The sequence below is a fragment of the Aspergillus ruber genome (assembly GCF_000600275.1).
Source record: "Aspergillus ruber CBS 135680 unplaced genomic scaffold scaffold00017, whole genome shotgun sequence".
NCBI lineage: Eukaryota > Fungi > Ascomycota > Eurotiomycetes > Eurotiales > Aspergillaceae > Aspergillus > Aspergillus ruber.
The window spans coordinates 135,493-159,323 of NW_024467313.1; the positions used below are offsets into that span (position 1 = coordinate 135,493).

Consider the following 23,831-nt stretch of genomic DNA (forward strand, 5'->3'; position numbering starts at 1 on the left):
TTTTTTTTTTTTTTTTTTTTTGGGCGATGAAAATTTAGCAGGGCTACTTAAGAGCTTGCATTTGTCCTACTACTTGTGGTAAGAGGGGAAAGTCTCCGTGGCTCAACTATGAGATGTATACAGCCCACCACAGAGTGATAATACAATACTAAATCTCATGCAAAATGACATGTACCATCACATATTTGGCTAGCCAGCCGTTGATGTGCTTGAAAGTAATGTCATGGCGAACCATTCTGCATAATGTTCAGCCTTGAAGGGCGTTCAGCCAGCCACGCAGTATATGAGGCACACTTGAACAAGTCACAATCACCATGCAGCATATAATGATATAAAAATGCGTGGTTCAATTAAATTGCACCACAACGTATTTCTGCGAGGTATTCGGCTGAGGTCTTCAGGGTTCCAGATGAATGGCGACCACCTACCTCTCCTTCGATACAAAAGCTCGCTATTCCACCGTCCTGCAGACCTACATATACAAGGTCTTCTAACAATTTAGTGAAAAATATAATCATTAACTCGCCATGATTACCGCAGGCGAATTAGTCCCAAAAATACCACGCTGCCGAAAATGCAGCTACAAAAGCTCTGGATGCTGCCCGGATCCTTGACAGGAGACTTCCCGGAGATGATAGGGGCAATCAAGAGCTTCGGCGTCATCTGGAGGAGACATATAACCGAGGCCATGACAATATTCTGTACAGTATGGCTGATTGAATCGAACCAATTGAGCAGAAACATCGCGGCGACTGGATAACATCGGGCTATAGACCTGAGGATATCAAGTTTGGAGATGCGGGTCATTCAAAAGCGGTCGAATAGATCAATAGGAATATTATTAGACCAGCCGAGGAACTTGCACGCCGAGGGACTTGCACGCCAGAAGGGCTGATTATTTGGGATCACATATTTGATCGAGATAACTAGTTATGTTAGTTATGTTATGCACATAACTTACATAAGCAAGCATAACGCACGTGATTGCGCACGGACTACCCCGCATTAGGCAAGTGCACAAAGTGATGCTAACAATCAGGCCCCTCATTACTATATTTCGCAGCGTGCATATTGGCAGGGGGAAGAGGCTATCTCGCTTGATAACGCATTGAATCTCTATTGTATGTAGTATGAGAGTAACGGGTGTCGCTGAAACTGCAGAATCTTCGCGAACCTTCTTCGATTGGCCGAGCGTTTTCAGGTCACGTCACACGTCACCGCTGGGGACTGGAACTGTCGCTTGTTCGTCTTAACTTGTTTTCACTCTTCTTTCTTAATATATCATTTTCTTCTGCGCTGTGTTGAGTGCTCCATCAAAGTGACTACATAGTACAGACATACCCGAGTATTACGAACTGCGTCAAATCAAGCAAGTCGTCTCGAATCTTCGCCGTCATTCGGGATCGTCCCAGACCGCACTTCGACACTGCGAACTTGTGGTTTTAACACCCGCTGGTCAACTGAACAGTTGTCGGTATCGCAAACGCTACAACAATTGAATTAACACCATGGTTGCGGAATCGAAATTGTATGATGCGTTAGGCGTCAAGCCCGATGCATCGCAGGATGATATCAAAAAGGCATACCGGAAATGCGCGCTGAAGTACCATCCGGACAAGAACAAAGATGATGCTAGTGCAGCGGAGAAATTCAAGGGTGCGTCTCTTTTTTTTTTTTTTTTTTTTTTTTTTCAAATAAAAAGTGTGAATTTACTAACAACATATAGACGTCTCCCAAGCCTACGAAGTCCTCTCCGATCCCGAGAAGCGTAAGGTCTATGACCAGTTCGGTCTCGAATATCTCCTCCGCGGCGGCCCTGCACCATCACCAGGCGGTGGTGCCGGAGCATCGCCCTTCGACGGCGGAATGCCCGGTGGTTTCGGGTTCGGTGGAGGCATGCCCGGTGGTGGTGGTGCGCGGTCATTCCATTTCTCGAGCGGTCCCGGCGGCGGCGCCAACGGCTTCCGATTCAGCTCCGCGGACGACATCTTCAAGAACTTCGCCAAGGCTAGTGGCGGTGGAATGGGTGGAATGGACGATGATGATATTTTCTCGATGCTGGGTGGTGGTTTTGGCGGAGGCGGCGGCGCTGGTCGTGGCTTCAGGTCGGGGGCTGGCGGTCGCGGGCCGGGTTTCCAGCAATCGCGGCGCGCTCCTACGCCAGAACCGACTGTGGTGGAGAAGGAGTTGCCGTTGACGCTTGAGGAGCTTTTCCGGGGGACGGCTAAGAAGGTTACTACGAAGAGCAAGGCCTTTGATCCTAGCGGGAAGCGGACTGTGCAGGATGTGACATTAGAAGCGAACATCAAAGCTGGTCTGCGGACGGGATCCAAGATCAAATATAAGGGTGTTGGGGATCAGGAAGAAGGTGGTCGGCAGGATGTCCACCTTATTGTGACGGAGGTAAGCTATCCTTAGCCTAGGCTTTCAGGAATCCGCGCTAACAAGCCTACAGAAAGAGCACCCCAACTTCAAACGCCAAAACGACCATCTGATCACAACGGTTGAAATCAGCCTCAAGGAAGCCCTCACCGGCTGGGAGCGCATCGTGCGCACAATCGACGGCAAATCGATTCGCGTCTCGAAACCAGGTCCTACACAGCCTGGCCACGAAGAACGATTCCCCGGCTTGGGTATGACGATATCCAAGAAGCCGGCTGAGCGCGGTGACTTGGTTGTCCGGGTCAATGTACGGTTCCCGGCCAGCCTGACCCCATCGCAGAAGGACGTTCTGAGGGATGTCCTACCATGATTTCTCTATTTCCTTTGTATTATGGTTTAGCATTATTTTGGCGTTGCGGTGTGCGAGCGATGGTCGATACTCAATTCCTGGATTGATACTTTTGTTTGAATGAAATGGATTGTGTTTTATATATACACCATGTATAATAGCGAAGACAACCCGTGTTTTGATTGCGAAGTAGTTATATGCACCTGCTCAATGATATGACGAATTCAAGCCAGCTTATCTTATCAGCATAGCCCGATCGGGTGCGGAGAAGCATCCGAACAGCTCAGCTCACCAAAACACCTCCAACACCTCTACACTACACTACATTACACTCAATCCAGTGACAGCAGAATGAAACGAAGAATCACCTTTATTCAACCCCCCAACGCCCCCTTCTCCCCCGACCAAGCCGTTCTCACCCCCGACGCCCTCTCAGTCACCAACCTCGATGCTGTCCGCGAAGAACGGCTCACCGTTAGCTATGATGAGTTGCCAGACGATGTGCTTCCCAACCATACTAGGGGCTATAGACGATTGGATAAATACTGATTGGTGATAGATACGCACAGTCATAGACCAATACCAAGCAGTCCACATCCGCTGGGCCACAGAACAGTCGCACAAAGCTCCCGCGCCATTGGCGAGTAGGATCTCGTCGGGTTTGCATGTTTTTGTTTCTGGGGAGAAGCGTGCTGAGGGGTGAGATTTGATATATTTTCTTTGCGGTGGTGGGGATGTCTTGCTGATTGTTGAGCGGTGTGTAGGGAAGATGCACTATGTCCACTGCTGAAGAGGATGTTTGGGGAGGAGGTCGATTGTTTGAGCACTGAGGTTTGTACACTCGAATCACAAAGTTCATTAATGGAATGGGGATGCAATGCTAATTGATATAGAAATCATTCATAGAGCCGCCGATCCTTTCAAAACGGTTCTCCTCCACCGCTGATTTGTACTACTACAGCGTCCTCTCCTTTGCAACTCCGCTGGTCGATTATATCAAAGATAACATCTGTGCCAAACTGCCCAGATGGTCCGACTCATCGTACGACTGCATAGAACTCGCATCGTCGCTGTTCGCAGACACATTTGATATCAGCTATGATGGCATCTCGCATGTCCTGACTGTGTCGGCGGTGTCGAGTAGAGCACCTGGCGACGGGGAATGGTCGCAAAGAGTTGCGAAGCCGGAGGGTAATGGTAATGGTGGAAGGGAGGGGATTGATCAGGTTGAGGTTGGGTTATTGACGACGGAGAAGGCGGCGGAGGCGGAGGATATTAAGATGGGTGGGTTGTTGGGTGTTGTGGGGAGGGATGAGAAGCTGAGTATGTTCATTTCCTACCTGAAAATTTATTCTGAGATATGCTAATGAGTGCAGAGCCGACGATGTTCTCCTTCCCATCGCGGCATCATGCTCTACCAGATGACGCAACGTATTTGGCTTCCTTCTCCCATCCAAAAGGCCTCCATCCGACAATGACACTTTCCCTCTCTCCGTCAGCGCTGAAAGAACCCCCCGCCCCGGCAGACGCAACCTGCGCGCTGCATACATATCTCACCCTCCCATCATCCATATTCGGCGACAAATACCAACTCTCCACGACAGACCCGCTCTTCCTCCAATCGCACAATCTAGCCGCCCTCCGCGCCGTCTTCGGCGAAACAGACCTTGAAGCACCAGATTGGGCCGTCGACCGGTGGGGCTCAAACTGGTTACTCGAGCTTGCTACCCCGGAGAACCTTGACGCGGTGACAAGCGAATGGAACGTAACTATCCCGCTACACTTGCGCTACCTGCCCCCCTCCGAGTCCGGATACCGTACTATACGGGTCCCATGGCCGGTTGTCTTCTGGGCGTGCACGGCCGAAGGAGGGACGAAGATGGGGATTAACCCGTTTGACCGGGTGAATCTGGGTTGGGAGGGGTTGTTTGGGCCTCGGACGATGTTTTACCAGGTGCATCCTAGTGATGAGGATGTCTATCTTTACGAGAAGGTGACTGTCCCTGTTTTGCAGTTGGATGAGAAAGAGGGATTGTTCCGGAGTAAAACGATCGAGCTTGGTACGGTTGCGGTTATTGTGCTTGGATTTCTGTGGGTGTTGTTGAAGCTTGGGTTGGTGTCTTCGTCTTCGGGAAAGAAGAGTAAGCAGGGGAAGACTGAATGAGCTGTTTTCCAACCCCTATACCCAGACGTTCTTATAACATGAACATAGTTCAGATAATTTAAGAGACTAAATCCCCATCTCCGGCAACGGCCAAGGTACATCGGTAGTAAGAAATTGATCGAGATCGAAATTCTGCAAACTCGGCATATCAATCATTAAATCGCCCAGCCACGAGAACTCAGAGTGTGTCGGCAGTGGCACACCGTGCGCGTGCGCGTGTGCGTGCGCATGGTTGATATGATTGCTCTCAGCAGTAGAAGTAGATGCACCATCGTAAAAGTTCGCAGTAGCGTCATCAGGCGCAGCAGCAGCCTGCTGATGAGCATGAGCATGAGTACGAGCAGGCGCTGGCGCAGAAGCAGAAGCAGAAGCAGCAGCGTGATGCGGTGTCAATAGCGATGCAACGCTGTTGACCTGCAACACATCCCCAATGACCCTTGTATCTTCTTCTTTCCGTCGCTGGTGTAGCAGGATAAGCAGGTATGCTGTGCTGTATGCCTCCCGCATGACGTCTGTGTCGTATGCAGCGGCAACTTCGCCGAGGGTCTGCATTGCGTCGCCCAACAAGGCTAGGGACTTGCGGTTATCCATTGCTAGCAGTGTACAGACAACCTGGAAGGGGACTATGGCGATGTAATGCCATGGACAGACATCGGCTGTGAGTTCGCGGGTGGCGTGGAGGGCTTTCGCGGCGAGCGCGACGATGCGATCGAGTAGTTTTGCGGAGATGGAGTGGCTGAGCGCGCGGAGACGGCGGTATATACAGAGGACGAGGTTGCATTGCACGAGGATGAGGATGTACGGGACGTACTCTCCATCCAGGACATCGGACAGTATGCCTTCAAGATCTGAAGAGTCTGACGATCGAACTGGATCCAGGCTCTCGGAGACAGGGAGCAGTTCGAATATCTCGGTGTAGAACTGGGTTGTGTTGACGTCAACCCTGCGCGCTGGAGCGACAGAGTTTGCGCCGTGTAGGACGACTCGCGAGCGGCCTAGCTCAAAGGACACCCAGACGTTGAGGTGGCGGGCCATGCAGAACAGCCTGCGACGCAGTTCAGGATTGCAGTAGCTCTCGTCGTTTTGTCGGAGGAAGCCATTATCCGAGGGATTCTCGAGATGCATTCCGGCGGCCTCGACGAGGTGCATTGTCGTGCAGCTGGCTATCCAAGCTGTGTGGGGGGACGCCGTCATGCGGAGATATGAGACTCGTAGGATCCAGCCAGTGATGATGGCAGGAGAGGGGGAATCGGAGGTGACGTGTTTCTCGAGGATTTCTCGTCCGGATTCTACGACCCTGGCTTCTGCGATTGACCCCTTCCGTCGCGAGAAGAGCATTCCCATCGCCGCCAGCCCGCACAGCACCGCGTCATAGGAGCTGGGCCCCAGCGCTGATTCGGATGAAGGGGGTAGCCATCGCCGACTGACCTGGCGGAGGAGATGATCGCGATCGATGAATCCGTAGCAAGGGTCGATTTTCTCAAACCAAACTGCTATCAAGGAGCGCATCTCATCCTGCGAGACGATGTCGACTATGGTCGACCCCGTGGCGGCGGACGATGATGCCAACGACTCTGCGGACGGCGTACGAGCCCCGGCATTCCAAGCAAACAAATGTAATCGCGGTGCATGTGCCGTCTCAAGCTTCAGGCCTAAACGTCTCACAAACGCAGCGCCTGAATTGGCTTCGAGGGAGGTGGAATGAATATGGTCCGGCTCAACCGGGCTGCGGCTCCTCTTCTCGTCCGCGGTGGTGGTCAGATCGCTCGAATTGGAGGTAGCTGTCGTTGCCGCTGTTGGTGCCGTATGGAGTACATTAGCATACGGATTTGGTTTGACGTCTTTTTTCTTGCGGGAGAAGTAATCGTAGTGGCATTCGGTGCCGAATTGGGCGCAGATGGTGCATGGTTGGCCTCCGGAGCATTTGCGCTTGCGAGACTGGCAGGACGTGCAGGCGACGCGAGAGCGCTTTCGTATGGCAGAATCGGACATTGTAAATAATACTAGCAGAGTAGAAAGCAAATGGACATCTTAAATTCAGCTTCTAGTTTGTCTTTGACATCGGGAGAAGCTGGGGAAGTGGAGGAATTAAACGCGGTTGGGGTTAAGCTTAAATTCATGTGACCTTCCCCTCATTTGCCGAACATTTCACTTCGACTAAATCGAATACGAGCATGAAGGATCATACTATTAAACCATAGCAGGTGATTGTATTACATATGATATATCTAGTGCAGCCACTATTTTTAACCCATTAACTAGATCAACGCTCATAAGGACTTCCATCCGGATAGCCCATTAAATCCTCCAATGCCTTGATATCCGGCATGCCCGCTGGTCCGGGCATATAATTCACATTGTCCCGGAATGTGGTGCCATTCCACCAAATTTCGTTCTTATGCAGGGCTTCCATGATCCGGGCTGCGTCGATGTATGTCCGGATTTCGACCATTTGGCCCTTGTGCCAGCGAGTTATCCAGACATTAACGATGTCGAAAGGATCGCCTGCATCATTAGTTACGTGTCCAACTACAATATTGTGATGAAAGGATTAAAAGGGGTTTACCAGAATTCATGATTCCTTTGAACTGAACCTCCTGAACCGACCATCGCTCATTACAACCCCCGTGAATGGCTTGAGGATGGATCTCGAACCTATCCGCATGGTCCATGAACAAGACACTGACTCGACGAAGAGCATTGACATAGAAATGCATCAGGTCATTATAATGACCCGCAATAGGATGGTGTCCAACCACCGTGAAATTCACATCCTTATGGATCAGCGTGAACAACTTGTTCATGTCCTTTTCCAAATCCTTGAACGAATCCCAGATGTGCATCTGCGTCACGTATGCACAATCCGTCGAAGGATTCTCAAAGTGGAACCCCTCTCGGTCTCTTCGTCGGGGATTGGGTTTGTCGATGAGGCCATCGCCATTGCAATCACCATTACCGGGCGCAATGACGCCAGAGCCGTCACAGCCTGGTTTATCTTGGGGATAATGTCCTAGTGGATACTGTGTCTCTGGCAGGCCGTGGTGTTGTGGTTTGATTGCCCTACTTAGGACGGTGGTGTCGAGTGTCGAAGCCACCAGGGCTTGGAGGAGATATCGAATGGCGACCATGGTAATCGGGTGATCTGGTGATCTAATTGTGCAATGAGGAGCTTACCACCCTTTTGTCCCCTCTGTCAGCTCCGTTTATAGCCTCCTTCAAAGTCACCGAATGAGGGGTATCGACAAATAAGCCGACATGGTTTCATTGGCTTCTGTGAAACCTGACCCTCGTCTAGTCTATTGGAAAACGAGGGACGACAGGGAGACGGAAGACAGGGTCCAGAACTACAGGGTACAATGCGCCGATTCTATCCTCTAAAACCCGACGCGATTCAAGACAAAGACCCGGATGTTGTACGAATCTCACGGTTGAATTGAGACAGGATCATCCTACAGTTGCTTTGGTGCTTGATGTTCTTTCTTGGCCTGTGTACTATGAACAAATGTACTTGAATCTGATTGATCCGACAGTGGCCAGAGTAGTAGCCCTAACGATCACCATTACAATAGCTGCCTTGGCAGCTCTGAAACAGTGGCTAAGTGACATCAAGTCTGTTGAGTCATTCCGGTTAGCAAATAGCACGTGGGAGTGATAAAGTCGTTATATCATCGCGTACGCGCAGCCTGTTGCCTCTGCAGATTTTCATGATCAACATCAATTGTGGATGCTTTTGAAGTATCAAATTGGATTTGTCAAGCATTGTATCGTAAGTAATACCCCAGTCACATACGATATCAAGACGCCTCCGATAGCGGCGCTGCCAATCCCCACAGTCTGATTGGATGGCGACTCGCACAAAACTCGGTGAGTTCAAGACACGTGCTTCGACCGGCCCGATTCCATCCCGCCTTTTTCTTCTCTTTTCCCTCCGCTCAAACTTTTCTTCCTCTTTTCTCTCTTCTTCCCCAGAGAATACTCTACTGCAACACAACACCCATTGAATTCAATGTCCCGCTAAACTCTTCCTCTTTCTAACTCTTTATTACTACTTGTTTAACGACTAGTAGCTCTTCAGTCGCGCTTATGCGTTTGCACTCTATCTTCACTTCTCAGGACTACATCTCGGGTATGTGCACACATGACACGATACCCATGAGTCAATTCACTGACATTCTCCCTATAGATCACCTCTGGAAAGCTTCTGGAAGCTGCTGAATAAACTTCAATCGTCTCGTGTCTTTCGTCTCATTCGCATACTCGTAAAAAAAAACCATCCGTACAATGTTTGCTCGAGTCTTCAGGGCGATGCCCGCCAGGGCCCCCGCCTTCCCCTCTGTCAATGCTGGCATCCAGTCCCGCTTCATGGCTACGGTTCGTCAGAAGCCTACTTCGGAGCGCGCCACTTTCACGATCCGAGATGGTCCTATCTTCCACGGAAAGTCCTTCGGAGCCCGCTCCAACATTTCCGGTGAGGCCGTCTTTACAACCTCCCTGGTCGGTTACCCCGAATCCTTGACCGATCCGTCCTACCGGGGTCAGATTTTGGTCTTCACCCAGCCCCTGATTGGGAACTACGGTGTTCCGTCTTTCCAGAAGGACAACCACGGTCTGCTCAAGTACTTCGAGTCCCCCAACCTGCAAGCCGCCGGTGTCGTCGTCGCCGATGCTGCGGAGCGCTACAGCCACTGGACGGCTGTCGAGAGTCTTGGAGAATGGTGTGCTCGTGAGGGCGTTCCAGCCATCTCTGGCGTCGACACCCGTGAAATCGTCACCTACTTGCGTGAGCAGGGTTCGTCTCTGGCCCGTATCACCGTGGGTGAGGAGTACGATGCCGACCAGGATGAGGCCTTTACCGACCCTGAGCAGATCCACCTCGTCCGCCAGGTCAGCACCAAGGCCCCCTTCCACGTCAGTGCTGCGGACCCCCAGTGCCACGTGGCTGTCATCGACTGTGGTGTCAAGGAGAACATTCTGCGTAGCTTGGTTAGCCGTGGCGCCAGTGTCACCGTGTTCCCCTACGACTTTCCTATCCACAAGGTCGCCCACCACTTCGACGGTGTCTTCATTTCCAACGGTCCCGGTGACCCGACTCACTGTCAGGACACCATCTACCACCTGGGCCGCTTGATGGAGTCCTCCCAGCTTCCCATCTTCGGTATCTGCTTGGGTCACCAGCTCTTGGCTTTGGCCGCTGGTGCCCGCACCGTCAAGCTTAAGTACGGTAACCGTGCTCACAACATTCCCGCTCTGGACATGAGCACCGGTCGCTGCCACATCACCAGTCAGAACCACGGTTACGCGGTTGACACCACGACCCTGCCATCTGACTGGAAGCCGTATTTCACCAACCTGAACGACGCGAGCAACGAGGGCATGATCCACAAGTCTCGTCCCATCTTCAGCACCCAGTTCCACCCCGAGGCCAAGGGAGGTCCGCTTGACTCTTCGTACCTCTTCGACATCTACCTCGACAGCGTGCTGAGCTACAAGAACAACCAGGCCCAGTTCCACCCCCAGCGGGACAGCCGGCCCAACCCTCTCTTGGTCGATATCTTGGCCAAGGAGCGTGTTGGTGTGCAGCCTACCGTTGGTATGCAGAACATTGCAGCGGCCGCGGCCGCTGCTGCTGCTGGATCTGCTTAATTTGTCTGGGTTCGTGAGCATTGGAGTTTGGGTTGGATATAGCTTAGGTCATTTTTTTTTACATCAGTCAATATAATTTGCTATTTAGATTCTCCAAGTAATGCCTAAAGCGTAGCTATGCCGTGTACCGTACCACTAGGAAGACTAATGCAAATGATCTGCTTCCAGGGTCATCAATTGAAGTCGTTGCACATTTGACCTAATTCTAATGACTATATCCACCATACCACCGTCTAATATTTATTACTTCGCAACAATGGAAACAACATCCTCATCCGCCACAATATGTCCCAACCCAACCCTCTGCGGAACATGTCTTGCACTAGCCCCCCAAACTAACGCATACTTGAACGTCTCCTTAAGTGTCCGATGAACCTGATCACACACATCCTCAATACTCGAGTTTTGCCTCACAATCAACGCCTCCGAAAAATCCGGCTCCTCGCCCTTTCTCTTCGTATAAAGCCGGACCAATCTCAATTCTTTCCAGATCCGATCAACAACGTCTTGAACACCGAGATCGAGTTCACAACTCATGACCGCGGTGTAGGGTTCATGAGCGAGCTCGTTGAGGAAGTCCAGGCTGACGCCGTCGATCTTGTTGTAGACGTAGAGGCAGCGGATGTATTTACGGTGGTCTTTCATAATTACGTCGATGAAGTCGTCGATTGTGGCGTTTTCGTCGCGGACTAGGACTTCGCAGTTCAGGATTTTGTAGTCGCGAAGGACGTTGTAGATCATTCTCTCGTCGAGGGATTTGGGAGGTGTTTGGAAGGTGATTTTCATGCCGCCTGCGTTCTTTTGTTTGAGATAGATGTTGCTTTGATTGTCAGTTACTCTAGCCATTATGTGATGGGTGGAAAGGGTCTTACGGAGGGTCCTTGTTAAGTCGAATGCCAACAGCATCCAATTCAGCCTCCAGCAGAGATCGCTGCTCAGCACGTTTTGTACAATCAAGAACCATGAGAATCAAGTCACTCGTCTATCGTTGTCAGTAATCTCGACCAACAATCATTGGAACAATGTGCCCACCTTAGCAGCAGAAATAACCTGTCTCCCACGCCCCTTCCCCTCAGAAGCACCCTCAATAATACCCGGCAAATCCAGAATCTGGATTTCAGCGCCCCCATACTCCAACACACCCGGGATAGCCGTGAGTGTGGTGAACGAGTACGCAGCGGCCTCACTCTTGGTCTTGGTGATCTTGGACAAGAAAGTGGATTTACCGACGGAGGGGAAACCGACGAGGGCTACTCGCGCGTCACCACTCTTGCTTACGTCGAAGCCGGAGCCGCCTCCGCCGCTGGCACCAGTAGGTTCGAGGAGTTGGGCCCTTAGACGGGCGAGTTTTCTGATGTCGTTAGCGGTTGTTTGATTTATATTGAAGGTTGGGTGAAAAGTACCCCTTAAGAGTACCCAGATGATATTCTAGAAGATTATCAGAAACTGTTCAATCTGAAGGGTTGTATATAATGCGGCGCCCACCTGTGTTTTTGTTCTCTGTGATCTAGTTAGCGCGGGGTTCTCAAGCGGTTTATTAGTGAAATAGAATATGCTTACTCTGCGTCCTGCGCATCTCATCTTCGATTCTGTAAAATGAAACACCGGCATTTAGCTAATCTATCCAACCAGCAGATAATCCAAGACCTACTCTTTGATCTTCTCCGTGATGTTCACCATCTTGCCGGTTGGAGTCTCAGAGACTCTGAGAATCAATTACAATCTGGACGGGTTCAAGGAGAGCGGTAAAAGAACGAGGATTTATAGTTCTCTAGTATCCCCCAGTAAAGATAAATAATCAACAGAACCCACGGTAGTATACCTGCGATGTTACTCTACAGCGAGTAGCGATATCAAATTCTCAAGTGCCAAGAGTAGCTGACTAAGCGCTATCGCCCCGTCAACTTCATCGACCGACTTTGCCTTTAGACAACAACAACACTCTCCAACTTTTCTATCACAAGGGACAATTCTCTTAATACTAGAACCATGGCAGACACGGAAGCAGCCAATGCGTCCCAAACCACAATCCCCAGCCCACCTCCCTCCGGCACAGAACCGACCCCCAACGATGAACATGCCGTCACAACACAACCAACCGAAACCACAATGACCACCACCACCGACGCAGACGGCACCCAGAAGAAAAAAAAGATAATCCGCCGAAAGCGCCGCCCAGCACGCCCCCAAGTCGATCCAGCAACTATCAAATCCGAACCCCCTCCCCAAACCGGAACAGTCTTCAACATCTGGTACAACAAATGGTCCGGCGGTGACCGCGAGGACAAATATCTCTCGAAACAGGCCGCGACGTCGCGGTGCAATGTGGCCAAGGATAGTGGGTATACGCGTGCGGATAAAGTCCCCGGGTCGTATTTCTGTTTATTCTTCGCGAGGGGTCTTTGTCCGAAGGGGCATGAGTGCGAGTATTTGCATCGACTACCGACTCTGCATGACCTGTTTAATCCGAATGTGGATTGCTTCGGGCGCGACAAGTTTAGTGATTACCGTGATGATATGGGTGGTGTGGGGTCGTTCATGAGACAGAATCGCACGCTGTATGTTGGACGGATTCACGTCACGGATGATATTGAGGAAGTTGTTGCGCGTCATTTCGCGGAATGGGGACAGGTTGAACGGACGAGGGTTTTGACGAATCGGGGTGTTGCATTCGTTACTTATACGAATGAGGCGAATGGGCAGTTTGCCAAAGAGGCTATGGCGCATCAGAGTTTGGACCATAATGAAATTCTGAATGTGCGGTGGGCGACGGTTGATCCGAATCCGTTGGCGCAAAAGCGTGAGGCGCGGAGGTTGGAGGAGCAAGCCGCTGAGGCCGTGCGGAGGGCTCTTCCAGCTGAGTTCGTTGCGGAAATTGAGGGACGGGACCCTGAAGCGAGGAAGAGGAAGAAGATTGAGGGTAGTTTTGGGTTGGATGGTTACGAACCGCCGGATGAGATCTGGTATACCAGGACGAAGGAGCTGGAGGATGCTGGGACCGCACCTCAATTGGAGGCGCCAGAGCAGCCTCTCATGATGGAATCTGCGCCTCCCGCTACTGCTCCTTTCCAACAGCAACAGCAACAGCAACAAGGCGGCGGGATCTTTTCCAGCTCCACGGTAGCAGCCTTACAAGGACTGGGAGGCGGAAATGTCACGACACGAAAGGCTGCCCCGTCTTCGGGGCCTCTGGTAGCATACGGAAGCGATGATGAGAGCGATTAATTACATAGTTCGGCGCGTATAGGTTTGTCTGTACAATAATTTCCAAGATACCTTGTTTTCATTCCTCAACTGCACTCATTCACATGTAATTCTCATTTGGGTATAATTCGCTAAATAACGGAGAGGCGATTGAAAAAGCAACCTAAGTGGTGACAATATTGCAAACATAGCTATACATATTACACGTCAATCTCATGAAATAACACCTATCTTTCGCTCACCCTCCCGAGATCATAATACAAGCAAGACCCCGTTCGATAGTTGTATATAAACGCATTCGCGTAGCTCTCGGTGCCGTCGCCCATTTGACTTTCGTTGGCAAGATCGCAGAGCAGTTCATGCACTTGGCTCAGGTATTTCCGTTCACTCGGTGGTACATTCTGTATCACTGTGCGCCAGCTGTCAGGGTCTGAAAGACGCGTGTCTCGAATGGACTCAAGAACGTCATCCCGAGTATCGATAGCAGCGATGGGGCCGTTCAAAGCTTGCTCGACGACTTCGCGTGAACGTTGAAGAGCTGTGTTTTATTAGCAAATTCATCTTCAGTCGTAAGTTGGGGCAGAACTTACCAGAGTCAACGATATTCCGCCTGTTGCTCTTCTTGCTCCGGTGCTGAGAAACCAAGATACGTACATCATTGGTCCTCTCATTGCCGGGAGACGACACGTCCGGCTGACTAGGCAACCGATGCTGCTTAGAATGATCGGCTGTGCCCTCGCGCAGGTTACGCGCACGAATCTCATTCCGAAGCCAGGGAACCAGCTCTGAGGCTCTCATGTCGTATTCTTCCCTTGGGGCTAAGCTTCGGATTTTGAACCCTCGTTCCTTGCTGTCTTGTTTCGCAATAACGATCCAGCTATGATTGTGGTCTCTGTATTTGCTGAGAAGCTCTTCGAGAGAAGACGCATCGACTGCCAATTCTGCGCTGATATCATTTGACCATAGATCCTGGACGACCTTGATTCCCACTGTGCGCAACACAGATGCGTCAAAGCTGGCGACAAGTACATCGCACTACTGAATTAGCCACCCTCTTTAAAGGTGCAAGAACAATGGGACTATTGACTTACCCTTCGAGTCTTCCAAAAAGTCCCAGCCCCTGTTTCGGCTTCTGGGTGTTTCAAAGACGCCTTGGTCGGCTCTTTAAGGTGCCCAAGCATCGAAGAACTAAGCCTATCCCAACTCAAATTGAAACCCACGGCATGGGTTTGAGTGCGACTCATCAAAGCCTTCGGGGAGAACTCCTGGACCAACCGGTCATATCGGCCACCCGCTGCAAACACATCACGCCGCTTGTTGTCAAAGACACACTGGAAAAGAATGCTACCCCTGAAGAATTTGTCGTTCAGACTGGAAAGCGGGTTGACATAGACTTTCCGCTTCACGTCGAACTCCTGTAAATAATTAACTACCGAGTTCAGACGGGCGAAAATCGGAGTCAGTCGTTCAGCGAATGGCGTGCCCTCCATGATGGCCCGCAATTTCTTATGGGCTTGTTTTGGAGAGTCTGTAGCTCGTTAGTCGAATTCTGTATTAATAAATATCGGCGGAGAGATACGGACCTCTGAAATCAAACCTCGCAAGATTGTCCAATGACGTGGAGGCAACACCAACGGCAGGCGAACGAAGCTCACTCCTGATTTTTTGCATTGTCCATTTCCCGACATTCAACTTGCTGATGATCTCTTTGACCAATGGAACCTGAGAAGGAGTAATGCGACAGAATTCCACAATCAATTGAAGCAAATCAGAGTGGTTAATCATGAAACACATCTGTGTTGATCTAAGCGGTGGGAATTCTTCGATGATCTCGTCTAGTACTTTGATGACTTCGGCTTCCTTCAACGCCAGATCCAACGTGTTGTGTGATACGATGTCGAAGTCCACTTCCTTGTGAGTCTGCGGCTCACCACCGTGGGGCGTTTCCCTGTAGACTGTGCCAAAGGCAAATGTCTTCTCCAGCGAACGGTCTTGTCGAGGAATCGCACGCGCATTCGGCAGGGTCAAATCAAAAGGCAACTGGAGCAGATTTCCTGATGAGCCGAGCAGCCGCACAGCACCATGGTTGTAATGCTGAGATCGTGGGAAAAGCATTTGCCTCGCACTTTCCACCGCTCCATGCCGACGAAAGATAGATATCAGCTTGTCTTTGACCAGACCTTGAACCAATAGTTCATTTGCTGCCGGCGACACATGCGAATCCATGTCCCAGGCAATATCCTCAAATCGCTTGGGAGATTGGGAGAATATGGCTGAGAGAATCTTCTTGTAATCTGGAGAATTTGGATCGGAGAGCAAGTGAACGATAGCCCTTCTGAATGTTTCTTCCTCGACCTGCAAAGGGATGTTCCCACTGTGAAGGAGCTCTTCGGCCGATGGACGCTCATTCGGTGTATGGTTCAGCAATGATTCAATGATTTTGCCCTGTACCACCTTGTCTGAGTGTTGGAAGGTAGAAGGGAGAGTATGGTTCTTCTCCCGAATTACTCGCAATGTCTGATCACGTTCCATGCCTGTAGGCAACGGATGACACATTTCAAAGAAGATTACGCCCAGAGAATACATCTGTTCCGTGTTTAGCCCTATACCTAGGAGGAACGAAGGTGGGAATTTAGAGGGACTTACATCAACCTTTTCATTGTAGTTTCCTGTAAATCCAGACTGCATCTCAGGCGCGACATAGTAAGTCGTACCCAGGCTGCGAGTCAAATTACCGCCAAGATCCACTGTTGCAGACGAACGAACTGCAGTCATAAACTGTCCACTGGTCGCTAGGCCGAAGTCTCCGATACGCGGGTTATTGGCCACGTCAATGAAGATATTATCCGGTTTCAAATCTCGGTGAATAATACCGTGGCCATGGATATGGCTCAATCCATCTAGGATTTGGCGGAAGAGGCGCCAGGACCTGTCAACGTCATCATAAAGGCCGTTCCTAATAAGATCACGAAGAGTATGTTTCTCACAATACTCCATTTGGATGTACAGTGTAGTAAACACAGGCCGTCCTTGCGAACTGGTCTTCATTCGGCTTGGCTCGGTCCCGCTCTCGCTTTCAGAGCCGTCATAGCCATCAGGTGTCTCTTTTCTATTTTGATCAGACATAGATTCAGCGTCTTCGTCGTCGCTATCTAAGCCAAACTGGATCCCTGAATAACCGCTGGAGCTGATAAAGTCAAGTCCACCCGTACTAAAACCAACACTACCGGGGCCTCGACTCGCAAACGTGTCGCCCTCAGTGAAGGATACGGCGTCCTCGTCACCAAATTCGAAATCTTCCTCAAGCCAAGCTGTGTAGTAGCGCACCACATATGGATGGTTCAACCGAGATAGTAGCATGATCTCCGACAATGTATCCTTCAACGCAGCAGCTGACTTCTGAGAGATCTTCTTGACAGCGTAAAATCGACCATCGAGTTTGTTTCGAGCCTTTACGACCTGGCCAAATCCGCCTTTGCCCAGACGTCCAGCTTCATCAAAATCTTGATTGTAGCGTGAAAGCGCAGAAGTACCACCAAAGGAGTCCACGCGCGGCCGTCTCGGCAGAGACATGGAGTTAGCTGTGCTAGTATGCATTATCAAAGGCATGTCAACACGGAAGAATTCGGAAGGCTGAAGCTGGAACGCCGTAGGTCGCTTCTTGGGGTCTGGACGGAAAAACTCTTCGAGCAAATCCTGCAAAGGGGGCGATAGATCGAGTGCACCCATCAGTGCATTTGCAGATGTATAGCGTAGCATGACATCTTTGCCAAATCCCATCTGCAAAAGAATTATACCTAAGTCCCAGACATCGGTCTTCATTGACAGTGGCACGTCCCCCTGAGTCAACTCCGGGGGCATCCAGAACGGGGATTTGGAGGTCGCCATTGACCGACTCCTGCCACCTGCGGGACCTGGTAAAGCTCCCTCAATGCTTGGTTGCAACTTCACAGTCGTCCCTCCTGTCGGGCTCCTGAATAACATGACCCGCCCACTGTGAATATCCCCATGGATAAACCCACTTCGGTGATAGAACTCCAATCCTTCAAGCAACTGAAGCATCCAGCTGCGAAGCATCTCTACAGGGACAGTACCCACGAGATCCAGAAATTCCGCCAAAGAACCCTTGTTTGCGTACTCCACAAGAGCATATACTTTCCAAGCATTATCATGCGAATCGTCGTATAGGTCAGGACTATTGATCTTGAAGCCAACAAAGTCGATAAGATTCGGATGGCGTAGTTTCTTGATTGATTCCAATTTGTCTTCACTAGTCCGCATTCGCTCTCGAAAGACCAAAGTTCCTAGACCCTTCTCAAGCGAGTACTCTTTCAGAACCAGAAGAGGCGCATGGGGCCGGTTTTCAGAAACAATTGGTCGTACGGTAAAGGTTTCCTTTCCATAGGTACTTTTGAGTAAACTCTTCCCGAAAACCGCTCGGAATTTCAGTAATTGTTCATCGGAATCATTCATAACCAGCGGAGGGTCAAAGGCAATCGCGCCTGGGACATGCTCGATGTCGTCCATAAACCCGTTCGAATCTACTCCAGCTGTTCGACTCTTTCGACGAGATAACCGAGCCCTCGATCTTTCTCTAATCTTATTCTCAATCAATTGCTGAAGGGCTCGTTCCTCCTCAGCCGTAGCAGCCTCCTGTTTCCGAAGGTCTTCCTGCCTTTCTAACTCTGCCTGGTGCATCGCTGCGGCTTCTTGCTTTATGCGCTCTTCCTCTAGACTGGGAAGATCTTTATCCTGCTCCTTGGCTTGAGCCACATCTTCAAGGACGTCTTGAATCGAAACACCAAGTTCGTATATCATCTCTGTCCCAACGAGCAACTTCGGCTTATTTTCGACAATATCCAGAATTCGTGACTGCGCTCCTTCGCGAAATTCCCCCAAGTTCTCTAACAACAAGTTCGGATAGGTCTTGGGATAGGTTGCTGGCAGCTCAATCAGCAATTGGATGCGGACTTCCGGGTTTGACGAAGCTCGCAGGTGAAGCCTGAAGCAAACATCGGACGATTGCTATGTGACACACCTGTCAGCAACCCCAACACTTCCAATTGATCCACACTCTGCGCGACTTACATGCCAGGCTGAGCGCCTGTTTTCGACCTCTTCGAAGTCATCTCCATAGATCGAGCGGAGAGCCTCCACCTCGTTCTGGTGAATTTCGCGGTAATTCGTAGGAGCTACTACCGGTGGAGGGGTACTCGGAACCGATTGATGCTGCTGCTGCTTTTTCTCCGCCCGGGGAGAGCCAATTCTTAGGGCATGATTCGAGGTCTTCTTCTGCTTGTGAGGCATAGCGGGGCGTGGGCGGTGTGGAAAGAGTGCACCCAGATTGAGTCGGTCTTTGCCACGGAATGAGGAGGTGACAAAGATGCAGCCGAAGCTGCAGCCCTCTATAGCTCAGTGGGGTTCATCTCTACCCAAGAAAGCAAGATAAATAAATGCAGATAATGCTGTAAAGTTGTGTATGTGATGCTGATAAGAGAAGACAGCAAGAGAAAAGCCAAGCGGTATCGATAGCGGGGCCGGTGTTTTTCCGCTGCTCACCGCCTTTGGAAGCGCTGTCCGTAAACAAAGCACAGCGCTCCACGTCAATCGCGCATTCCAGTTCACAGGCTGGTCAATACCCAATGGCATCGCGGACGTGATGCGTCTTATGTCTTAGACTTTGAATATCTGAACAATTGAAATTTACGTTCCCGCGACATTGTCGAGATGTTGGGTTGGATGACAGGGCAGAATCAGAACGAGCAGTTCGCGCATTCCGCCGGTACGTTTGCTCTCATGGTCATTTATGGTTTCCGGGGAGCTTTGCTTGTGTTGGGAGAAATAAGTGGTCCCAGTTATGCAAGGACGAATAGGATCCCGGAGGATTGTGGATGACATGATCCACCATAGAGAACGTCCATGTACTGACTTGTTTACTGTTCGTAGACAACTCAAAAGTCCTTGAAGCGCCCGAGACCCCCGCGCCTGTGTTTGCACTTCGTGCGTTTAAGAGTGCGCTTTTTGGTACGCCAGCTCCCGAAGAGGAGGACCGCGATAGGGTGTTGCGCGCAAAAGAGCAGCAGTCTCCTATTCGCGCACGAGTCCAGGCCGATCCGCAGAAAGATCATTCGACAGGGAACCTGGGGGATGATAAGATGCCCACACTACAGCCCGACACTGCTCCAACTGGGAACACGATGGTTTCCCCGACAAAAAGTATCCTAGTTACGCCCGGTACCATCTCGAATCGACGCAAAACCGTGTCATTTGGCGATGGCGTTGTGGATAATGAGCGGAAACAAGAATCACCCAGCAAGGCTCCTTCATTAAGGACACCTACGAATTTATCCACTAGTCCCAGTAGCCAATGGGCGTCTGGCTCGTCGGACAGCAAACCACGCAGCAAGCTAACACAGGCTTTGCTGGATTCACGCGAGAAACGATCCTCGAAAGACTTTCAACCTACACAAACTTCTAAATCTAGCGAGACTCGATCAGGTGGAAATACATCGAAAATGGTCCCACAATCGGCAGAGAACGATGACAATGATGAAACCCTCAATATGAGCGAGCCTCGTTCCCAGTCAGGGAAATATTGGAAAACCGAGTTTGATAAATATAGAACGAGGACTGATTGGGAGATCAAACGACTTGTTCAATATCGTTCTGTTGCGAAATCCTACGCCAAGAAGAAGGATGAGGAAGCCGTGCGTTTGGCTGAGAAGTTGAAACAAGAGGAGGAAAAGGTCGCGGAAATGGAACGTCACGTATCGCAGTTGGCGTCGACAATGGTCACTGAGGGAGATAAGCACGACAAGGAAAGGTTGATTCAAGATCTCACCAAGCAGACAGCTTTGGCATTGCAGTATAAGCACCGTGTTACCATGCTGCGCAAGGCCTTAGAGAAGCATGGCGTGGTTAGCAACGAGATGGAGGATATCAAGGAACAGTCAGATGGAAACGTCTCGGCTGATAAAACCACGGAGGAGCTGCGCAAATCCCAGCAGGCGCTGGAGCAGGCAAATGCGAAGATCAAGGCGATGCAGAATCAGCGGTCAGACCTCAGCCAGCTCCACGATCTCTCGGAAAGCTCAGAACAAAAGGCCTCGGAATTAGAGAAAGAAAACGTCACACTCAAACAAACTTTGGCGCGATTCAAGTCAGAGATGACCAAATACGAGGGGCGCCGCAAAGAGAAGGAAGCAAAGCTGAAGCAGAGAGAAGCCAAGTTGGAACTACGAATCCGGGAATACAGAGAACGCTTGAGGACCGTGACCCAGCGACACCGAGAATCACAAGAGTCCTTCAAGGAGTTATTCGAGGAAGAACGTCACAGCCTGCTCGAACAGATCGAGCGACTAAAACTGACACTCGGCACACTTGATCGTCTTCCGGATTTCGAGTCTGGCCGCCTTACGCTCAGTCCACGCAAAGACTATACAGGGGTCAACGTGTACGATTTTGGGCAAAGCAGCCCCCAGAGAGGTCACAACAATGACGAGACAGAAGAACTCGGCGACCCTCCGAGTCCAAGCCCTCGCTCGAAGGAACGACGCTATCGCCAATTACGAAGTGCAATCGACGACCCTCTTGACCTGAGGCGGGCTGCGCAAGCCATGGGGATCGACATAGACGGCGACGGTAACGATCCATCGATCTACGCGGAAGAAGATGAGGCATCTCCTCAAAGACAGCCTCGCCGATTCAACCACGTACCCGACGATGAAGGCGACGTAGTAATCCCGCCCTCTTCGCCTCCAGACCTCTCTTCCATAAAATCCTCCTATAACCGGAGATCACTGACGAAGCTAGATAACGACCTAGATGATCAGCATGCGACATCTCGCGACCGTTATCTAGCTGGTCTCGAGGAAGAAAAGCAGACTCGCCCTCAGCAGCGTCGTCGCCGCTCACCTACCAAATACGGCCTGGACGCTTTGTCAAAACAACAGCGGCTCGGGTTATCAGAATCGCAACGCGATGCGATGCCAATAGACCGGAAGATCGCGGCTCAGGCACGTCTCAAGCGGAAAGAAGCAAATCGGAAAGCGAAAGAGGAGGCAATCGGAGCGTTTTAGCGAGGGTGTACATGTATTCTGGTGTTTATCTACTTTGGATGCTTTCTGGGTGTCAATGGTTGTTTGCTTTTTGGGCTTAGGCGTACTATTTGATAGGTTGAAAGGTTCGTGAATGACATTCATTGTGCTGTTCTCCATAATCAAGTCCTTCGATAATCTGGATATTTATATCTTGGTCTAGTCCTAATGAATCGAGCTCCATCCTTTCCTGCTCCACAGCAATGGTTATTAGAGATACTATTTGTATTCCTACTATATTCATCTTGCCGAATCCGTGAGAACCCTAGCTTGGCTTATATATCCTTTTGGAGCCTTAATTGGCGTATCATGTGAATACAGTCACAAATCATGGAGGAGATCGAAAAAACACCGCCGTGGATTGCCTTCCACGGAATTTCTCTAATGGTATTCCTGGCAGCAAATGCCATACTATTGCAGCAAGTGAGTTCCACAATGAGTTCTTGGAAAATTGCCGAAAGTTGGTATGACTCGCTTTGACCTGGGTTCAACTGGGTCTGACTGACATGAGGCCAACGGTCGAGCTGAGGAGCCGATTGATGTAATCGGACCGAAATATACTTGACATCACTTGGAGGACAAGCCTACTATGGTTATTGACGCTGGATCGTTGGAAAGCCTGGACCAACTGTATTGTGAAGCACGCCATTGGTTGGATAACTATGGCAATAAGGTTAAATTGGTGCTTCTTCTAGCTATTCAGCGAGACTATCAGAAGTTCCTGCTTGAAAGGTGGCAAATGCACGAAGGTCAACCAGTCAGGGTTCAAGAATTCAAGATTGCTCCTGCTGACTGTGATTGCGGCGCTGTGGATGTTAGGCCAGATGGTATGGATCTGGTAATTCTGTCGACCTTCTGTTCCACCAAATGCCAGAGCATGTTAAGGCTAACGAGGCTAGCATTCCTTCCCGTGGAATCCATAGCTTTGGTGAACAGTACTATCATGCCACTCAAATGCAACCTGTCTTGTTGTGAGAATTGAATTGTGCTGTTGAATATGTATGACTATAGTCTGTATTAAGCAACTTCATTTGAAAACCCCTTTCCTTCTTTTGCCCACATAAATTCCGTGCTCTATCACATAAGTTGTGTATGCCCAGGCTATAAGGGGCTTCCGTCAATATCACGTGTCTCCAGATTAAGAGAAAAACTCGCCAATGCAGCAATCCTATTTGCCGACAGCAAGCTACCACGATGACTGAATACATCTTCGATACATACAGTGTGGCTCCCTTATACCGCCACATCTTTGTGAACTACTTGAACCTCCGCTCCTGGTTACAACAAAGCGTCCAGAAACACTAAGATGGAGGACTGCAGTACGTTGCCGTTGACCGGGTCACCATTTCAATCCTTGAATAGATAGACAAGAACTGGGCCAGACTGCCCAACATGAGACTACACCATGATGCTTCGAGCAACAGACTAATCATAAAGTTCGTCAAGACCGGTCACGGCATTGCAACTAGGCAGTTCCAAGAAGAGCTCATGAAGAATGTCAGCAGTTAGGAGCACTCGCAAGACTTTTACATAATAGGATCCGGTTGCCATGAATGCGTTACCAACAGGTCAAAGGAGCCGGATGGGGGTTTCAAACCACACTTAACTAGACCATATTTCGATGACAAGCCAACTTTTCGTTGTTGAGATAGGTTTCTCTGAAAGTCTCGAGCAACTGAGTAATGACGCTGACTCCTTACTAACCCATACTAATCTCCAGGTGAAAGGGTAAATCCTAATCCATATCAACAGGAACAACAAGTCACTTCATATTGAACAGTGGCGGATGCAGAGCATGGATAGGTCAGCAAAGGCTTAGGATTTCATCGTTAGCGATAATGGTGCTATACCTATCTAGCTAGAAGCTCTTCCTGTAATCTCCCATGGCATTCTGTTCGATGTGAAACCATTACACGCTACTAGGACGGAATATAGAATCCCTAGCAGCTGCCTCCAGGACTTTGCTGAACGATATTTCGGAAAGACTCGGATT

General features: G+C 50.2%; 10 protein-coding genes across 10 annotated transcripts in view; 7 read left to right on the forward strand and 3 right to left on the reverse strand.

The window, feature by feature from the left end:
• The window catches only part of cp1 (putative carboxypeptidase S1), a 2,381-nt gene extending 2,153 nt beyond the window's left edge, over positions 1 to 228 (forward strand). The window contains exon 3 of the mRNA XM_040785493.1: positions 1 to 228. The gene's annotated coding sequence lies outside the window, so the exon portion shown is untranslated.
• An 833-nt stretch (positions 229 to 1,061) lies between these two features.
• EURHEDRAFT_480841 (putative DnaJ domain protein Psi) lies at positions 1,062 to 2,972 on the forward strand. Its single transcript, XM_040785494.1, has 3 exons — positions 1,062 to 1,656; positions 1,727 to 2,403; positions 2,456 to 2,972. Exons 1-3 carry the CDS (start codon positions 1,509 to 1,511, stop codon positions 2,750 to 2,752), a joined length of 1,122 nt encoding a protein of 373 aa, XP_040637872.1. The 5' UTR covers positions 1,062 to 1,508; the 3' UTR covers positions 2,753 to 2,972.
• A 110-nt stretch (positions 2,973 to 3,082) lies between these two features.
• On the forward strand, positions 3,083 to 4,895 carry EURHEDRAFT_458475 (uncharacterized protein; the record flags this gene model as incomplete). Its single annotated transcript, XM_040784506.1, has 5 exons — positions 3,083 to 3,232; positions 3,291 to 3,430; positions 3,496 to 3,562; positions 3,625 to 4,054; positions 4,108 to 4,895. 5 exons carry the CDS (start codon positions 3,083 to 3,085, stop codon positions 4,893 to 4,895), a joined length of 1,575 nt encoding a protein of 524 aa, XP_040637873.1.
• Positions 4,896 to 4,961: 66 nt separating this feature from the next.
• On the reverse strand, positions 4,962 to 8,023 carry EURHEDRAFT_516119 (uncharacterized protein; the record flags this gene model as incomplete). Its single annotated transcript, XM_040786440.1, has 2 exons — positions 4,962 to 6,898; positions 7,462 to 8,023. The coding sequence occupies 2 exons, from the start codon at positions 8,021 to 8,023 to the stop codon at positions 4,962 to 4,964; spliced, it is 2,499 nt and encodes an 832-aa protein (XP_040637874.1).
• Positions 8,024 to 9,200: 1,177 nt separating this feature from the next.
• On the forward strand, positions 9,201 to 10,538 carry cpa1 (carbamoyl-phosphate synthase (glutamine-hydrolyzing) CPA1; the record flags this gene model as incomplete). The annotated part of the gene is made up of 1 exon (XM_040780224.1): positions 9,201 to 10,538. The coding sequence occupies one exon, from the start codon at positions 9,201 to 9,203 to the stop codon at positions 10,536 to 10,538; it is 1,338 nt and encodes a 445-aa protein (XP_040637875.1).
• Positions 10,539 to 10,628: 90 nt separating this feature from the next.
• EURHEDRAFT_413410 (putative GTP binding protein (Gtp1)) lies at positions 10,629 to 12,361 on the reverse strand. The gene is made up of 7 exons (XM_040782167.1): positions 12,190 to 12,361; positions 12,099 to 12,127; positions 12,024 to 12,038; positions 11,942 to 11,966; positions 11,571 to 11,889; positions 11,411 to 11,520; positions 10,629 to 11,358 (listed from the first exon to the last, which is right to left on the reverse strand). Exons 1-7 carry the CDS (start codon positions 12,216 to 12,218, stop codon positions 10,782 to 10,784), a joined length of 1,104 nt encoding a protein of 367 aa, XP_040637876.1. The 5' UTR covers positions 12,219 to 12,361; the 3' UTR covers positions 10,629 to 10,781.
• A 166-nt stretch (positions 12,362 to 12,527) lies between these two features.
• Positions 12,528 to 13,763, forward strand: cwc2 (active spliceosome conformation promoter CWC2; the record flags this gene model as incomplete). Its single annotated transcript, XM_040780225.1, has 1 exon — positions 12,528 to 13,763. One exon carries the CDS (start codon positions 12,528 to 12,530, stop codon positions 13,761 to 13,763), a length of 1,236 nt encoding a protein of 411 aa, XP_040637877.1.
• Positions 13,764 to 13,969: 206 nt separating this feature from the next.
• Positions 13,970 to 19,049, reverse strand: cpcC (putative protein kinase (Gcn2); the record flags this gene model as incomplete). The annotated part of the gene is made up of 6 exons (XM_040784475.1): positions 13,970 to 14,280; positions 14,333 to 14,777; positions 14,834 to 15,276; positions 15,326 to 16,328; positions 16,389 to 18,767; positions 18,831 to 19,049. The coding sequence occupies 6 exons, from the start codon at positions 19,047 to 19,049 to the stop codon at positions 13,970 to 13,972; spliced, it is 4,800 nt and encodes a 1,599-aa protein (XP_040637878.1).
• A 315-nt stretch (positions 19,050 to 19,364) lies between these two features.
• On the forward strand, positions 19,365 to 22,102 carry EURHEDRAFT_413413 (uncharacterized protein). Its single transcript, XM_040782168.1, has 2 exons — positions 19,365 to 19,524; positions 19,689 to 22,102. The coding sequence occupies exons 1-2, from the start codon at positions 19,470 to 19,472 to the stop codon at positions 21,818 to 21,820; spliced, it is 2,187 nt and encodes a 728-aa protein (XP_040637879.1). The 5' UTR covers positions 19,365 to 19,469; the 3' UTR covers positions 21,821 to 22,102.
• On the forward strand, positions 21,864 to 23,347 carry EURHEDRAFT_539311 (uncharacterized protein; the record flags this gene model as incomplete). The annotated part of the gene is made up of 4 exons (XM_040787362.1): positions 21,864 to 22,261; positions 22,416 to 22,676; positions 23,062 to 23,157; positions 23,201 to 23,347. The coding sequence occupies exons 1-4, from the start codon at positions 22,169 to 22,171 to the stop codon at positions 23,345 to 23,347; spliced, it is 597 nt and encodes a 198-aa protein (XP_040637880.1). The 5' UTR covers positions 21,864 to 22,168.
• Positions 23,348 to 23,831: the final 484 nt, after the last annotated feature.

Coding starts and splice junctions, on each gene's coding strand:
- EURHEDRAFT_480841 (XM_040785494.1), top strand. CDS start 1,509: ATGGTTGCGGAATCGAAATTGTATGATGCGTTAGGCGTCAAGCCCGAT. Junction 1,657..1,726: donor TGCAGCGGAGAAATTCAAGG/GTGCGTCTCTTT, acceptor AACAACATATAG/ACGTCTCCCAAGCCTACGAA. Junction 2,404..2,455: donor TCCACCTTATTGTGACGGAG/GTAAGCTATCCT, acceptor ACAAGCCTACAG/AAAGAGCACCCCAACTTCAA.
- EURHEDRAFT_413410 (XM_040782167.1), bottom strand. CDS start 12,218: ATGGTGAACATCACGGAGAAGATCAAAGA. Junction 11,521..11,570: donor AGGTTATTTCTGCTGCTAAG/GTGGGCACATTG, acceptor TGACAACGATAG/ACGAGTGACTTGATTCTCAT. Junction 11,359..11,410: donor CGACTTAACAAGGACCCTCC/GTAAGACCCTTT, acceptor TGACAATCAAAG/CAACATCTATCTCAAACAAA.
- EURHEDRAFT_413413 (XM_040782168.1), top strand. CDS start 19,470: ATGTTGGGTTGGATGACAGGGCAGAATCAGAACGAGCAGTTCGCGCAT. Junction 19,525..19,688: donor GCAGTTCGCGCATTCCGCCG/GTACGTTTGCTC, acceptor TACTGTTCGTAG/ACAACTCAAAAGTCCTTGAA.